Genomic DNA, 14,941 nt, shown 5'->3' with positions numbered 1-14,941 from the left:
CCTGTTTTGTAACCTCACTGAAATGTATTTCTGGTTCATATAATGAAAACAGACAAGACAAAGAAGTCTACCCAGGCATATAAGGCCTGAGGACATGAAGATGCCTGTTTGTACACATTCCTCCTTCACTGCACTGTAATTTGATCAGAAAAGTATCCATCAGAATGGAGTCCAGCTGCAAATAAAGCCAACATCTGCCGAGGCTCTGGGACCATTTCCTGGGAGGTATGTGGGCCTATGATTCCTGATCAGCAAAGCCAGGGTTAGATCCAGCATGTTGTGTCTGAAGAGTGGCAGCCCTCCGAGGCTGTTCTGAGACACAGCTGGGTGTGCAGGATGGTGAGGTGCAATGCAGAGCGGTGCTGGGGTGCACATTGACTTCCTCTCTACCTACACTGTCCCCCACACCTGCACTCCCAGCAGGAACCAGGGCAAATGGCTCCATGGATATGAGGAAACAGGAGAGCAGCCACGGAGCTGCTGTAACATTGATACCTGAATGTGGGTAATGTATTTAAGTATTTCCTTCTTTGGTACTAATATGACATTACTGATACTGTCCAGAGACACTTCTCAGAGGTGCTTGTTAGAAAAACGCTGCCATCCAAGACCATTTAATAGCTGTCTTTCCATCTCTGATAACACAAGGTGAAGCACTGCCTAGGCCTGAGCAGCAATCTCCCACAGACTGCTCCCTGTCTCAAGTCCTGCATTAACTTCTATCACCTTCTTACTCTCTGTGGCAATTCAGGGAATACTCAAGTAAACAGAAATAAAGACGTGACTCATGTCAGAGCTGTCTGTGGCTCTTGTCAAGAATTTCAATAGTTGTGCACAGCTCAAAGTCAGGATATTTTACTGGGATCCCTTACTCTCAAATGATTTTACAACAAAAATGCAAAATGCAGCAACAGGTGAAAGCTGGTGAGATTTTATTTTTCACCATGTTCACCAGATCAAAAGTGAGAATGTCTCTTTCCCCTGTGTCTAAGCTCAGTCTCTGATCCTCCTTCTCTCTGTTACAGCATTTTTATGGGACTTTCTCCCATCCACAAGATCTAGAGTGCAGCACATCCCATGTCTACAAAAACTACTTATAATTTATTTATGTGTGTTTTTAAGAAATTTGTTTCTTTAAAAACCTCTCACAATGCTTATGATCACCATGTTTCTCCTACACTCAATAACTGTCAGCAAAATTCCACACAATTGACCCATACAGGTCTCTAAGGAACCTGAGCCCTAATCACTCTGTGTTATCTCCAGAATTATCATGTCACCAGTCCTGGGAAGTGCTTGACCTACAAAACTGAAACTCTGTCTCTTGTAAAGCTTCTCATCAATGTTATAGGTGTATGCTAGCTCACTGTAGGCACAGAGCAGAGATTTAAGGGGCAGAGAACTAGAAACTGAATGGAATAAGCACCTAGGATTTGTTTTTCTGAGAAGGCAAAAAGAGGAAAGGATAGGAACATCCTTCCCAAAGTGACTACCTAAAATCTAGGCTGACCCTGTAGCTCAAGGGTTAACTTTCCTTCCAAATCCAGATCCCATGAGAGCCTGCTTTGCCTAGGTTTGTCTCCAGGTCCAAGTCTAGATATACCCTGCTTCTACTACAAATGCAGGGTAATGTCAGCAATACTGTTATTATCATACACAGCAGTGAGCCAGAAGACAGCTTGGACTGTGTTGAACATGGGTATCTTTTTTGGATATCCTCTGACAGCCATGCCTGTACTGAGCAGCTCTAGCTGGGACAAGCAGAAAAAAAAACAAAGCATGAGTTAATTTTATCGTCTTGACAAATTTCTTCTTGAGTTCTACCCTAAACAAGAAAGTATGGTAACTGGGCTGCTCATTTGGATGAGAATAGTCTTGATATGGGCACCGTATGGGCAAGTGTATTACAGATCCAAACCTGCTTTTCAGCTAAGAAATCATGTATCTTTCATCCGCCCTTCTTCCTGAAAATGTCAGAAACACCTGGAAATTTGGTGTTCTTCTTTCACAAGTATTCCTTGTGTATCACAGAATCACAGACTATTCTGAGTTGGAAGGAAACCACAAGGATCATTGAGTCCAACTCTTAAGTCAATGGTCCATACAGGGGATTGAACCCATGACCTTGGTATTATTACCTGTGTGATAGAGGAAGATCCAGGGGTGGATTAATGAGGCTCTTTTGATTATCTCTAGAATGTTTTCCCCTCATTTGCTCTCTTTTGGGGCAGAAATAACTATAGCCTTAGGATTTTCTTTGGGCCACAGATCAACTAAATTAATTACATTGGAAGGGGCAGGTTGGATCTGTATAAAAAAATCAGGTGCTTTAGCTTTACCTATTGTTTCTGCTGCATTATTTATCTAAGGAGTGAAAGATTTCAGGAGTTCCCAATGGCCATTCTCTGTGCTCATCTGATGTAATACCACAGCTGTATTTCTCAGAGCTGATAATAATGTTCACTTTGCTGTTAGGACACACCATCACACATCAAATGCTAAACCACTGTCAGACCTACCTGTGCTACTTCCTTAGATGTTACCAAGGAGCTCTAATCTTTTTCTGATCAGCAATTACATTCTTTGCCAAAATGATAACTCCTGCTTGGAATCATCCCTCTCCCAGCTCCTTTGCCTCTACAGAGAGTCTGTGCACTGTAGAACTGCTGCAGGAATCAGGCAGCAGGGACACAAGCCCTCCTCAGATAATAACCAGCCACAGCCTCAGAGAGTGCTCCTGGGGACCTTTCCATTTGCAGTACAGATGGTGCATGGGATCAGTAAATGCACAGATTTAAGGACCACTCCTTCCCCAGGGCTCTTGAGTTCAGTGGAAACAGCGACATGTCCAGATACAATTACTGTGTTGGAATGGCTTTTTGTTTCCTTTCCCCAGAGACCTCCCCAAAAGCATCAGCTCCACTGACTGTCTAAACTTGAAGTGCCTGTGGAAGCACGAGCAGCTCGAGGGCCAAGCTCAGCTACTCCTAAGTGCGTTTAATGTAGCAGGGAATTAGCATCTCCAGCTGTTAATGACAGTAACCTTCCAAACAGACCATGTTTTGTGTTTAAGGACTTTTGACAGCTACATAGTTCAGTCACAGACACTGGATGGCATGAGCTCTATGATTAATTCTCAGACTCTGTCCTCTTGTACTCTTTGCACTTTCTCACCCACCTCCTTATGGGAGCTTTTACAAAGACACCTATCTGTGACTGCAGTATGTGTGGCCAGTGATCACTAGAGAGGGGAAAGGTTTGGCCTACTTACCCCCCTATTAAAGGGTACAAGTTTTTAAAGGAAAACAATGGAAATGACATTTATTATCAAAAAAGAAAAAGTGGTTTCTGCTTACAAGCAATAGAGCTCCCCAGGGCCATACTAATTTCAGCCATCTTCTGTAAGATCTTTTAAAGTTTTTGTTGATTGTCTGATGAATATTGAATGTAAGGGATCTCTAACCAACTGGAAAGAGATTTCCTAAACCATTCTAATATCCTTTGCAGAAACCTTTGCAGCTCTCCAAGACTCTTGGGATGAGTTTAAGTGTGTGAATTTAAGTAACAGTAAAACAGACCACCATTTTAGACACAGTTCCAGTTTCTTTTCTAATGGAAGAACAGAGGTAGAACAAAGGGGGTTTATGAATCACAATTATAGCTACACTTTCTTGAATGACAGAATGAATATGTGAGCCACAACCTTACAAAATATCCACAGAACTTTTTGGAATGAGGTAAGTACACAAGGCTGGGATATCCTGCCACTCTTCCAGCCCTTAGTTGTATCATGCTTGTGTAACTGTAGTGTGTGTATTATTTGACATACTTTAGAAGTTAAATTATTTCAAATGTCTTCACTAATTGAGAGAAAAGGAAAATGGAGAAGAGTGGTGAGAAGATATTGAAGAAAATCTCATTTATTCAGCCACTTGACATCTTTAGCTTCCCCTCTCTATAATGGGTGCAGAGTTAGTTGCATGCAGGTTTAATTCAGCTCACTCTGCTGGACATCATAGAACAGTCCTGAGTATGTTCTTCTGCCTTTGTATACATCAGACTGTCAAGTTGTGCCTCTCTGCTCTGAGATTAAATAACAGCCTTGTAGATTAATTAGCACCTCAGTTCACCAACTACGTGTCTGATTTTTAAACATATTAGAGATGCAGATAGAGTGGAGCTGAATTCTGCATCTGCCTTTGATAAAGAGCTGATGGATTCTTTGAGAAGCTGACATGCTGCCTCTTGGACAAACCTGGCAATATTGCTATATTGGGTTTTCTAAGAACCTTCTTTTTATTTGGAAACTTACTGGTCTTCAATGTAAATTAAAGCACTGTGAATTTCCTTGAGGTTATATAAATTACACTGATTCACAATTATAACAATATTCATGTGTATTTGTTTTACTGTGATAAATATGACAACACTGATTGTCCTTTCTTGGTCACTGCTATTTTCATGTATGAGCTATTTATACTGAAGCTTCCATTACATAATTATCTTTAGACTTTCCCATTATCCTTCAGACACTGCGCTTAGATACGACACTGTGCCTCTCTAAGAATTGGTGATTTAATCTTCCATAGCATACGTGCTTCTAATTTGAAGGAGCAGAGAGCCAGGAATATGACACCTTGACCTGACTGGTTAAAAACCTGTGCTACTTGGAGGAAAGTCACTCTAATGGTTTAAATTTCACCTTAAGGACATAGGAATGTCTAAGTAATGTGCTATTCAGACTATTTGTAGACAGAGAAGTCATCTTCTAAGATGTCTATTCTGCTCAGCTTTTGTTAGGCTGGTTTTTGTGTATCCTACACAGAGGGGTGGGGAATAGGCAGTCATACAGACTGTCCCAGGCTGCTCATCAGTGATTGATGACCTGCAGGGAGCAGAGAAGATATAATCACTTTAAGTGGCATAATTTGAACATAGGTTGATAAATCCAGTGGTGAGGCAAGGGGACAGCTAAGTATTCATTGTAGGGGGAACTAATTGCTCATCCACTGGATTTTTCTCCTTTTACAGGAGGGAGATTTGTGTCCTCTATGACCCACCAACCATAGCCAGTGGTTTTCTTGCTCTCTAACTATAACATGATCTTGGTATACATTTTTGAATTGGTCTGCGCCAACGTCCTCCTTGTGATCGCGCATGTAGGCCTGGCAGAAGCCCAGACTGACAGTGGCTCTGCAGGAAGAGGATTAAAAAGCTTACCCACAAAGCATCCTCTCCAATACCAGCACTTCAGATGCTGCACTGTAGTATCAGTCCTTAAGCACCTGTATGTTTCTGCTTCAGACTGGCCAAATTAAAGTGAAGACACTACTTGCTTGACATACATAGACAGACCATGGGGGTTTTTTCCTGACTTTCTACTAAATAAAATTTTTCTCCATCTTCTTCTTGAAGAAACACATCCTTGGGAATAAAACACATTTACAAAAGAATGAGATACTGAAGAGGTGATCAGCTTTCCTGATTCTACTCAGGCTGAGAAGCGTCAGATATATGACATATGTCTTGAAAGTTGAAGTCTTGGGAGTAATTTCCAGGCATGAGACTGCAATTCTAGAGACCTATTAGATATTACATAAGCACTGGAATCCTCACCCTGGCCCTGAGGAATTCACTTAAGAGTCCCAGTCTGAGCAAGCCCTGATGCTGGTCAAGCACAGTGATCAGACTGAGTCTCTTCTAGTATTGCAGCAGTGACCATTTTAGGTAGCAGGATAAAGGGATGTACAGGCAACAGCAACATGGGCTTTTGCCTTATTTTTTATGAATATTCAACATCCCAGTGGGATTAGCTGTAGAACTGCAGGAATACTCCTTCTATTCCTCTCTTCTCCCTATCTTCTTTCCTCTCTGGATTTTGAGCATCTTAGCAGAAAGAAGAATTGAGACTTAGCAAATCTGCTAAATCCACATAACGGCCTGTAAGTAGAAAGTAAAAAGGGAGAGTGAAATTCTGAAAACGCCCAACTGATGCTACTTTCATGACCTTATCTAAACACTGATGTAAGGCTCTCCATCTTTCCTAGACTATGAAATGAGTATTGAAGTACCTCTTTCCCGTCACCCGGATGTTTATTACACTGTCATATGCACAGCTGATGCTTTGAAGGTCAAGCTAGGTTAGTGAAGCTAATCTTTAAGACATATGCAGAATACTTTGGTTCTAACTGACTTTCATCTAATGAAAAACCTATCCAGTAACTGGTGAAATTGCTCTGAGCTGTTGAGGGCCAAGGCAATGCTGCAGCTTACAGTGTACTGTCACAGAGACTGGGCACAGCTGTCTTTTCTTTAGGCCTGAACAATTGGTTTGTGTTGCTTTGCACTTTGTAGTGCAAATCTTCAGAGGAAAGGAGCTAGAAACTGACTTTGCAAAAAACCAGTGAATTGCAGAATTTTTAGGGTTGGAAAGGATCTCTGGAGATCATCTAGTCCAGCTCCTGCTGCCAAGGCAGGGTCACCTACAGCCGCTTACACAGCAAAATGAAAATTGAGTCTGATTCAGGCTATGTGGACTGGGGAAAGATCAAGGGAATTTCGTCCAATTCCACTTAAGATGCATTATTTCTATACTGTAAAGAAGGCTAATGATGATGTATATTATTATACATCTGAATCAGAGTTTAATTATTAATACCAGACAACTAGATTTTTGCTCTTCAGGGGACAATATTCCCAGTTCTAGTCTGGCAAGGGTAATTCTAAATTAAGATTTATTTCTAGAGCACTTTCCTTATTGGACATTTTCTATAAACTTGATTGCTTCTAATTAGAAATTATGGGTTTAAATCTACTACACGTGGTCTTCCCTTTCCAGCGAGAAAATTAAACAGTGAATCTTCTCATCTGACAGTTTCTGTGAGCCCCTGTCTCACCCCACTTTTCCCCAGTCACACACAGTAAGTGAAGGTTTCTGGATTATTATAATCGTTTTTAATACTCTCACATGCTATTCTCTGAAGTGTAATAAAGACTTGTACTTGGCCATTCATCAAAAATATAGTGATTCCATAAAGTATCAGCAGATGCTAAATACAAGTGCTGTGCAGGTGAATGCACCACAGAGAAGTTCATGGGTTTATGTCCCATGTATTGCAAAGGTTTAATCCATAATCCAACACACTTGTACTCTCAAATGGTTGAGATAAGCCTCTGAATATGAGCAGGCTGGGGTTCAAAGTAATTTTTATCCCTGTGTGGTTGTGGTAGAGCTATGTTTGATACGTATTCCTACTAGAAATCTTAAATCCAGAGTGAAGTATTTTAGGAAGAAAAACATCCATGTCCATACCTCACGTATGCAGATCTAAATAGGTGCATGTGCTTGTATGATTTGTTTTGCTTTACAATTAGACCACACACTGTTTCTTCAAGTATATTATTCCATTGGATGTGTATTGCTCATTTACATTTCATCAAAACTTTTCTGGCACGTCTTTGTCCAAAACATGTTGACAAATACAGCAAATAAGAGCTATTGCAGCAGCAGTTATGTCTGCCTGGTGCTCTTCCCCTCCACTCCAGTTATCCTGATAAAGGCGTTGTACAGGAGCCCAGCCTTCATTTCACCCTCAGCAGCAAACACTGCATGCACAACAAGCAGCAGACTGAAGAATTACGTTCACGCCTTGACCTTGAGACTTCCTGAACCAGCTTGGATTGGCTCTCCCTTTGCAACTACAGGATTCCACAGGAAGTTCATAAATGGGCCCAAGTCACAGCAATTGACGTAGTTCTAATATTTTTAACTTGGTTCTTCAAGAGCTGCCTAAAATGGGCGGCGTTGCATGGTCAGAAGGAACCGGGCAGCTCCTCCAGGACCAAAGGGCAGCGTGCTGGGCGCACAGCAAACCCCTTAGAGCAAGTGAGCAGTGCGGTGTGTGCTGAGCACCGCCCTGGGGTGTGCTGAGCACCGCCCTGGGATGTGCTGAGCACCGCTCTGGGATGTGCTGAGCACCACCCTGGGGTGTGCTGAGCACCACTCTGGGATGTGCTGAGCACCGCTCTGGGGTGTGCTGAGCACCGCTTTGGGGTGTGCTGAGCACCGCTCTGGGATGTGCTGAGCACCGCTTTGGGGTGTGCTGAGCACTGCCCTGGGATGTGCTGAGCACCGCCCTGGGATGTGCTGAGCACCGCCCTGGGGTGTGCTGAGCACTGCCCTGGGATGTGCTGAGCACTGCCCTGGGATGTGCTGAGCACCGCCCTGGGGTGTGCTGAGCACCGCCCTGGGATGTGCTGAGCACTGCCCTGGGGTGTGCTGAGCACTGCCCTGGGATGTGCTGAGCACTGCCCTGGGGTGTGCTGAGCACTGCCCTGGGATGTGCTGAGCACTGCTCTGGGGCGTGCTGAGCACCGCCCTGGGGTGTGCTGAGCACTGCCCTGGGATGTGCTGAGCACCGCCCTGGGATGTGCTGAGCACCGCTCTGGGATGTGCTGAGCACTGCCCCGGGATGTGCTGAGCACCGCTTTGGGGTGTGCTGAGCACCGCTCTGGGGTGTGCTGAGCACCGCCCTGGGATGTGCTGAGCACCGCCCTGGGATGTGCTGAGCACCGCCCTGGGATGTGCTGAGCACCGCTCTGGGATGTGCTGAGCACCGCCCTGGGGTGTGCTGAGCACTGCCCTGGGATGTGCTGAGCACTGCTCTGGGATATGCTGAGCACTGCTCTGGGATATGCTGAGCACTGCCCTGGGATGTGCTGAGCACCGCCCTGGGATGTGCTGAGCACTGCCCTGGGATGTGCTGAGCACCGCCCAGGGATGTGCTGAGCACCGCCCAGGGATGTGCTGAGCACTGCCCTGGGATGTGCTGAGCACCGCCCTGGGATGTGCTGAGCACCGCCCTGGGATATGCTGAGCACTGCTCTGGGATATGCTGAGCATCGCCCTGGGATGTGCTGAGCACCGCCCTGGGATGTGCTGAGCACCGCCCTGGGATGTGCTGAGCACCGCCCTGGGATGTGCTGAGCACCGCCCTGGGATGTGCTGAGCACCGCTCTGGGGCATGCTGAGCACCGCCCTGGGATGTGCTGAGCACTGCCCTGGGATGTGCTGAGCACCGCCCTGGGATGTGCTGAGCACCGCTCTGGGATGTGCTGCTGTGTGTTGGGAGGTTGCACTGCGCTCCATGGCCCACTGCCATCACCGTTGGGGCTGCCCACACTGCAGCACCAGCATCTCCAAAGAGTTAAAACCACAGGCCTGTGTCCCACACTCCGTTTCAAGTGCATGTGGATTCACAGCTCAAGCCTTGATGTCTTTTCCCATGTCTGGTCACCATCCCACATCATTGTCCTCTTAGAAATTGTTTGCAAGACTCATTCAGAGATGTTAAAGAAAAGTTCTTTTACTCCCCAAGTCTGAAATCCAAGAGGGGTGTGTGAAATGCCCATGGTTTGTTCCATTCACAACAACAGGGAGAGGACAAGCAATAGTAAATGTTGCAAAGAAACACAAGTATTAAATTCTTAGGAGAATGATGGATGGAAACGGACATGAAAACCTTGCTTTAATATTTTTATCTTTTTCACACAGCTCTAACAAAACGCAGCTACCTTAAAGACATTGGTTTTCATTCACTGGCTTTGCACCTTGTTTTCTTATTACCTATTGAACGTGAACTTAATGGAAAACACTCTTCTTACTTACATCTCTGTACTCCACTGATGGTATGCTATAATCTGACAACAAATTCAAAGGTGTTGAGTGCATGTAACTATGAAAAAGACATTTTCTTGTTTGCAATAATCTAATGGAATCAGGTGAAATGTTGTTATTAGTGTTAGCAGTGCATATGCTTTCAGACAGAATGATTTAATTCATTTGTAAATCAGCAGCTCTGTCCAAGGGCCATGACAGCCTTTAAAGCAACTTCTAAAATCAATTGTCTAGTCTGATTAGTTCATGATTTGCTATTTTTTGGTCTATTGGTACTTGACAGATGTATTTTGAAACATAACTTATGTACATATTGTTGTTTTGAGAAATTGACAGGAATGAAAAAATGAAGCAGGACTCCTTCTAGCAAATAGGCTCCCTTTTCATTCAGTCAGGTAATTGGAAACCTTTCTTACTGAAGAACAAGCAAGCTCTCCCTGCTTCACCCTCCCAGCCACAAAAATTAGATCCATTGGATAAACTAAATATTTTTTAATGCTCTTTGGTTTCTGTCTGCAAATCATAGGATCCAGATCCAGTATTTGTTTACAAGATAATTTGGTGTCTTTTTTTATTTTTTCACTTATAAAGGCTTATTTTATATTCTTCCAATCCTTCTTGTAAGCACTTCCTGAGAGGGGGTACGAGTAAACCAACATGGAGGATGTGCCTACCACACCTAGCACGGGAGGCCTTTCCTGTTCGGCCAAGGCTAGCAGGTCTTACATAATAATTTATTACAGTACCTTTCTGTTTCCTGGTCTGTGGTTTGCTGCTTGTTCTCAAAGCCAGTGAAACTGCTCATATCCACATAGCCGTCATTCTCATTAGCAGCGGACAATGCTCTGCTGGGATCTTCAAAAAACTCAGTAAAAGTTCCTGCTCTGGTGGATCTTCGAGGAGGAATTTGTATGTTTTCATAGTCAGAGCTCATAGCAGGAATGTTCTCATAGTCAGACGTGTCAGCATTGGGAAAAGAAATAGACCTGGGTTTCGTTAATGGAAGTGGCATGAAAGGAGGTCTGGACCGATCCTCGAAGGACTCCACCCTTGACACACTCCTGCTGAAGGACTTGGGCGTTCCTTTTCTTTTACCATCTTTATAGAAGAGAACAGCCGAGGGAGATTCAGATGCACGGAGCTTCCCCACCTGTGATTTTAGCTGAGGTGAGCCACTGAGGCTCCTTCTGCTGTCCAGCTCCATCAGCCTTGGAGGCCCGTGATAGCTGGACTCTGATGAGGACCTTGAAGAAGAAACATTAACATCTACATGGACTTTATTTTCAGTTTTCTTCTTGAATTTGAGAGTGAGGAACCTCTTAAAAGAAGATTTCTTTTTCTTGGAATACTTATCAGGTGAGTCATTTTCTATCAAAAGTGAAGGGGAGCTTTTAGTGATTGGCTTTTTGGTGATGTAGGCAAGTTCAAAAGGAGGTGGTATGTCAACAACTGAGGATGGGGTAGATATGCTACATGATGAAAGATGATTTCGCTGAGAAAAACTACCTGAGGAACCATTGACACAAGGCAAAGACAAGTTGTCTTCTGTCCTTTTTATTCTAACATCATGCAGTATGCACCCATCACTCTCTCTGTAAACAGTGGTAGATATCTCTCTCCCTTCAACAGAACAAGATCGAGGATATAAAATGAAACGTCTTGACTTTGTTGGTAATGCCCTGTTGGCTTCCACTGATTTTCCTTCCAGTGAAAATAAATTATTGCTAAAATCTTCTGTCCCAGACCCACTGCGGGAAGACGGTAACTCAGTTTCAGGTCCAGTTTCTTCTGGAACGGTTTCTGGGACATAGCCTGGCATTTTCCCAGAGAGCGACCGTGTTCTAGTGACAATGCTTTTATGATCAATGGGCAGCAAATTGTTTTCACTATCTGTGCCTAATTCATCCCTTTGACTGTGATCAGCTCCAAAAGCAGTCTGTACATCATAAGCAATTTCATTTTCTGCAGGAAGCACATAAGGATCATCTAGGGAATCACTGCTAGTTTCTCTTTCCTCTGATTCTTCGGGCACAATGACCACTTTAGGAACTGCTAGATTTTCATGCAAAACATGTTTGGTCACACATTCTGCATTAATTTTGCTATGCTTACAGAATTCTCTCTCTTCCTCAAATGGGACCTGTTGAGGTGAACTCGGGACACTTCTACTGAGGCTGTTTGCTTCTACCTCATTGTCTTCAAGTTGCAGTTCATCTGACTTAGAGGTTTCCACAGTACTTTCACTATGCTCTTCAACAGCCACATCTTCCAGCTCTGGCTCCATCCCTGCACTACAAAGTAGACTACCAGAGATCACACCATCTTCATGCAGAGAGGTCCCATCTGTTTGAAAATTCTCATCTGAATGTTCCATGGGTATTTCCTCACCACATTCATTCTCACAAGGTGTAATTTGACAGCCATCATCCGTATTCTCTGCATTCTCAGTTTCTTCCCCTTTCCCACAGTCTTCGCTTGCTTCACAGGCTACCTCTGATGTCTTCTCACCTCTCCTCTCAGTGATCTGGCAGCCATCACCTGCATTTCCTGTGTGTGTATTATCTTGTTCTGCTTCCTCCTCTTCAGCTGCTGCTTGATGGATGAACTCTCCTAAACCATGTATGGCACTGGGTTCACACAGTTCTAAGTCAGGAGCTGTTTCTTCAGTGGCCTCATCAGGCAGCATGTCAGGGCTTGCACAGTCATCATTTTCTAACTCCCCTTCCGTGTTCAAATCAAGCTCTGCATGTGCACTGTGGTTGTCATCCTCACGTGCTATACACTCATCAGCTTTTTCTAAAATCTCAAACAGTTCTTCCTCCTCCTGTCCTGCCTTCTCACAACATGGGATTGGTTCATCTGCAGGCAGGGGAGTTACAATGGTATTTTTACAGGTATCACCCATTAGTTTCTCATCTCTATTGAAAATGTTATCACTGTCAGTCTTACAGTCACAATTGTCCTTGACAAGTTCCAGGTTGTATGAAGTTTTCTGCTTGTTTTTTGTTTCAATACAATCACCTACAACATCCTCATCTTCATCTACATTCTTGGAAGCTTCATTATCCCTATCTGGGTCATGTGAGGAGTCCTCACAAAGTACTTTGGACTGGTCACAGTCTCTGGTTGACTCTTCAGAGTCTGGTTCCATTGGTTCAGCAATATCTGAAGAGTTATGGTGTTCATGTTCAATGACTTCTTGACTACTAGTATTCTCCTCATTAGAAATGCCATCCTCTTCCTTCTCTACCTCTCCTGGGGTTTCTGAGACTTCATTTTCCACAGAGGAATCCAGGTTCTGATCCTGCTCATGTTCCAAATTATTATAGTCTTTGCTGGTCAGCTGAGCTTCAGGAACTACAATGTATTCATTATCTGCCTCAGATTCTAGGCAATCAGCATTGCATTGGTTTCCTTCATCCAGCTCTCCATCAAGACATACCAATTTCCCATTTGGGCATTTATTTAAGTTATTGTTGATAGAAACACTGGATTTGCCCTCAGTGTCAGCTGAGAATTTTGGCTTGGGAGCAATAGGTGGTTTGGGACCCCTAGACACAGAGTTCAAGTTATGAAGAATATCAGCCCTAGGCAGTGAAGGAGAAAATTTGGAGACAGCTACTGGAGAAAGATGACCGAGAATCTTTGGTTTTGGTGCTAGTGGTGGTTTTGTGATTTCTGGAGGAAAGAGAAAAAAGTCATATTAGTCATCTTGGTTTCTTATTAAAGCCAGCAGAATATAACCTACAGTGGACTGTAGCTGTAATCAGTGACTTCTAATGCAGAAGGAGTCCAGCCAATAATAGACTCAGTTCTGAAAAGAGAGCTGAAGGAGCAAAGAATGTGGACTGTCCTTCCATGTGGCACTGTAACTATATTCCAGGGAACACAGTGTAAGGTCAAAAACAAATGGAATTAGATGCAGCCCTGGCACACTTGGGGAGCGGAAGTTGCACAGCTGCAGAGCCAAGGAGGTCTCATACACAGGTGTCCACAGATGGGTAACACCTCCCACACTCAGAAGTACTTTTATCAGAAACATTTTGGTTCTGCCACAGAAATGTTTGGCCTTCGACTAAATATGAACCCTTTGATTCAATCGTGATGAAGTGTTCCACTGCAATTAAAGAAATGCCTTTCAGCCATAGTAGCTGTTCATATAACTCAGTACAAACACATTGTAGCAATGCTTTTCATTTCAAGAGGTAGTTTGCAGAATTTCAGCACTGAACAAAATTAGTTCTACTAATACATCAAGGCTCAATTCAACCCAACAAAACTGAAGTGAACTCTTGGTGCCCAGACACAGATTCTTCCCACCTGTCATTACCATGGTAACAAAATATAGTTACATTTTGTTTATCAAACAAGTAAGATAGTTTACCAAAAGCTTGGCTAGTACTTTACACTGATTATACAGATGAGCTATAATGCACTGAAAGAAATACTTCAACCCCAAACACAAAGAGAGTTATTGGTTTAAACTCAAGTTCAGTTTTCAGTGCACGGTTTTTTCAGCCCTTTAGTCAAAAGATCCTCCATTCTCCTGTAAATCCAGGACCCCTTGCAGGTACAGTCTTCTCTAAACATCAAACTACACTTTAAAAAGTGAATTATCTTGCAAACTGAGGCTAGCCTTATATTTCTAGTGGTAGTGCTGCCACACGTGTAGGGAATTCAATCCAGTGGGCAGGAAGGCAGATTGAAGCAAGGTGAACTAAGTCATTGTGGCCATTTTACTCACAGTACAGTTTGCTTGCCACAGCCACTCAGCTATCTTGGTCCTGCAATTAATACTCTTCAGAAACTAAATGAAATGGTGAAAGACTGCATAAATAGGCAACAATAGGGATCCTCCCTGGGAGTTTAGGTGAGATGTAACATGTAGTGTGAGGAAGCCAGAAAACCAAATGGTTACAGATGGTAGTAAGCAGAGAGAAGTGGTTTCCTCCTACTGAAGTTTCTTAGCCGACAATAGATAATGACCTGGTTAATCAATGAGAAATCTGTAATTATTTCTATGACTTTAATTTACACATTGTAGTGGAAAGAGGAGAGCTCTCTATTGTAAGGAAAAGCAGAGGACAAACTATTTCACTATGACAAAGACAGGAAAAATTATTTGTGCAAAATCTTCATGCCCTACACACAAGAAATAAGGGAACAGCATCTCAGAAGACAATTTGGATCATGGTTTCTATGTGAAATCCTATCATAAATCATGGTATAAGTTTCAGGAACTGTAGCTACTGTGCTGTTACATTT

General features: G+C 43.4%; 1 protein-coding gene and 1 long non-coding RNA gene across 4 annotated transcripts in view; one reads left to right on the top strand and one right to left on the bottom strand.

Moving 5' to 3' along the window:
* Positions 1–14,941, top strand: part of LOC139669640 (uncharacterized) — a 122,042-nt gene that overhangs the window by 66,307 nt on the left and 40,794 nt on the right. The gene's annotated exons all lie outside the window — the stretch shown is intronic.
* FGD5 (FYVE, RhoGEF and PH domain containing 5) overlaps positions 1–14,941 on the bottom strand; it is an 85,196-nt gene that overhangs the window by 63,724 nt on the left and 6,531 nt on the right. For both annotated transcript variants that reach the window (XM_071550138.1, XM_071550139.1), the window contains exon 2: positions 10,423–13,354. In XM_071550138.1, coding sequence (XP_071406239.1) covers positions 10,423–13,354 — 2,932 coding nt within the window. The remainder of the gene's footprint in view (positions 1–10,422; positions 13,355–14,941) is intronic.

Source organism: Pithys albifrons, chromosome 3 (assembly GCF_047495875.1).
Source record: "Pithys albifrons albifrons isolate INPA30051 chromosome 3, PitAlb_v1, whole genome shotgun sequence".
In the NCBI taxonomy this organism is placed as follows: Eukaryota; Metazoa; Chordata; class Aves; order Passeriformes; family Thamnophilidae; genus Pithys; species Pithys albifrons.
This window is presented reverse-complemented; position numbering and strand designations above follow the sequence as displayed.